At 44.2% G+C, this 2,522-nt stretch overlaps 1 protein-coding gene across 1 annotated transcript; it reads left to right on the top strand.

Annotated features, from left to right (window-relative positions):
- Window positions 1-1,764, top strand: LOC124662362 (protein STRICTOSIDINE SYNTHASE-LIKE 10-like). Its single transcript, XM_047200209.1, has 3 exons — window positions 1-263; window positions 413-688; window positions 1,263-1,764. The coding sequence occupies exons 1-3, from the start codon at window positions 1-3 to the stop codon at window positions 1,762-1,764; spliced, it is 1,041 nt and encodes a 346-aa protein (XP_047056165.1).
- The last annotated feature ends 758 nt before the right edge of the window (window positions 1,765-2,522 follow it).

The raw sequence follows: 2,522 nt of genomic DNA, 5'->3' as shown, positions 1-2,522 counted from the left end.
ATGGGGCGCAGCTTCGGCATGACGGCTCTCCTTCTCGTCGCCCTCGCCTCCGTGGTCTCATCGTGCACGGCGGAGCTTATGAGGACGACCGAGACTCGGTGGGCCCTCCGCCTTCCGCTGCCCAGCGGCGTCACCGGCGCCGAGAGCCTCGCCTTTGACGCGGAGGGCGGAGGGCCCTACACCGGCGTCTCCGACGGCCGCGTCCTCAAGTGGGGCGGCACCGCCGTCGGCTGGACAACCTTCGCCTACAACGCCAACTACAGGTACGTAATCTGTCCATGATCTTTCCAAATTCACAAAGATCGCACGATCACCATTAATTCTGTCAATGCGTGCCAACAAATTACAATCTAGACATGGTCAGTGCCTCACTGGTCTGACGGTGAGGAACGTGTCGTGCGGTGTGCTGCAGGAAACTTCCTCTGTGCTTGTCGTCGGTGGTGCCGTCGGAGGAGACGGAGAGCCTGTGCGGGCGCCCGCTGGGGCTTGCCTTCCACTACAGGTCGGGGTACCTGTACATCGCTGATGCGTACAAGGGGCTCATGAGGGTAGGGCCGGACGGCGGCGAGGCGGAGGTGCTGGTGACCGGGGCCGACGGGGTGGCGTTTAACTTTGTCAACGGCATCGATGTCGATCAAGCTACCGGTGATGTCTACTTCACCGACAGCAGCCTGACCTATCCACGCAGGTACGAAGTGGTACTTTACTTTACTGTTGTAATTTTGCTGCTGGCAACCTCGTGCCATATGAAAATTCAGTCAACTGAATAGCCTCGTGTGTTCTTGTTTTACACAATCTTAGTATATTATCATCATGAGATGCAAGAATACCTATTATATGTAGGGAGTGATGTTTTGGAACATGGGTGCATATGCTCCCTATATTTTGAAATGCATCTTATGTACATTTTAAATTTCAAAAAAATTGAAACAAAAAATTTGTACGTACATCTTCACATGCTACGCGCTCACAAAGTCGTTTCATAAAAAATCGACTTATCATGTGATGTGTGTAAAAAAGACAAAATTCAGTGCTAAAAATAATGTATTTCACAAGATAAAGTTTCTCCTTTTTACATAGACCACAAAAAATATTGGTTTTTTGTGAAACTTAGGGAATGCTCATACATTATGGAGATGTACATGTAGATTTTTTTATCCAAATTTTTTGACATTTCGAAATATATTTTTTTGGTAGAGGGAGCATACGCACCCGGGAGCCGAATTGAATTTCCGTTATATGTATGCTGACTTTCTTTGCAGATTCAACACCGAAGTCGTGATAAACGCGGATGCCACCGGACGACTGATGAAGTACAATGCAGAGACAAACCACGTCACCGTGTTGAAGGAAGGCTTACTCTACCCCAATGGCGTAGCCATCGGATACAATATGTCATATGTTGTTGTGGCGCACACCACGCCTTGCCAGGTCTTCAGGTACTACCTGAAAGGGCCAAAGGTCGGAAACTATGAGCTATTCGCCGACCTGCCGGGCTACCCGGATAACGTGAGGCGCGACGAGCAAAATGGCTATTGGGTCGCACTGAACCAAGAGAAGACACACCTAAATGCGACGGCTCCGGTCAAGCACTTGGTCGGGGTAAGGCTCAACCGCGATGGCATGGGGGTCGAGGAATTGACGGCGGCCAAGGGTGTCACCTTGAGCGAGGTGATGGAGCTAGACGGAAAGTTGTGGTTGGGGTCGGTCGAACTTGATTACGTGGGGATCATTGCCCAATCTGTTTATACTATTAGTCTCTGATATATATAGGAGAACAGTAGTGTTGTTTGCGGTCATTAGTTGGTCAGTTTAGTAAGTATAAATATGAATTTGTATGGAGTATGAATCTACATAGTAATGATGAAACTTATTTGAATTGGTTGTTCTTTTAGTATTTAGTTGTTACACTTCTGTTCTTGATCTCAAGAATGCCTCTTGATCTGGTATGTCATGTATGCTACTTCTTTATTACCATTGTTTTTTTTAGAATACTTAAGTACCATTGTTAACGGAATAGGATCAGCCCAACACAATCATAAAGAAGAAACAAACAACACAAATTTGTACATAAGAGACTCGAAAACAAAAAAAAAAGGTTATAGAAGTGTGAAAAGATGGAAAGCTAACTAAGCAACTAATTTAGTATGTACCGGCCGCTCACAGATAACCAATCAAAAACGGTATGCAACCCAAATAAGTATAATACAATTGGCCACGTGTCATATTAACAATATATTTTACAGTACAATGATGTAACTAGACACATCCTTCTAATATTTTTCGAATCATACATGAGAATTCTTCCTTTAGAGTTTTATAAGCAAATACTGCAAAATGGAGGCCGAGCTACATGTAGCTCTTTATTAAAAAAAACAAAAACTACTTTTTGAACTTTCAAAAAATCTAGATGTAGCCATTGATGTATGTTCTAAACATGAAAAAACTCAATGTGATTTTTTTTGTATTCTAGGCTACATAAAAATGAGCAAGTTTGATAAGCTTTATAATTTTGAAATATG

Source organism: Lolium rigidum, chromosome 6 (genome assembly GCF_022539505.1).
Source record: "Lolium rigidum isolate FL_2022 chromosome 6, APGP_CSIRO_Lrig_0.1, whole genome shotgun sequence".
Classification (NCBI taxonomy): Eukaryota; Viridiplantae; Streptophyta; class Magnoliopsida; order Poales; family Poaceae; genus Lolium; species Lolium rigidum.
Note: the sequence above shows the minus strand (reverse complement) of the source record. Positions and strands in the feature narration are given on the sequence as shown.

Coding starts and splice junctions, on each gene's coding strand:
- LOC124662362 (XM_047200209.1), top strand. CDS start 1: ATGGGGCGCAGCTTCGGCATGACGGCTCTCCTTCTCGTCGCCCTCGCC. Junction 264..412: donor GCCTACAACGCCAACTACAG/GTACGTAATCTG, acceptor GGTGTGCTGCAG/GAAACTTCCTCTGTGCTTGT. Junction 689..1,262: donor AGCCTGACCTATCCACGCAG/GTACGAAGTGGT, acceptor CTTTCTTTGCAG/ATTCAACACCGAAGTCGTGA.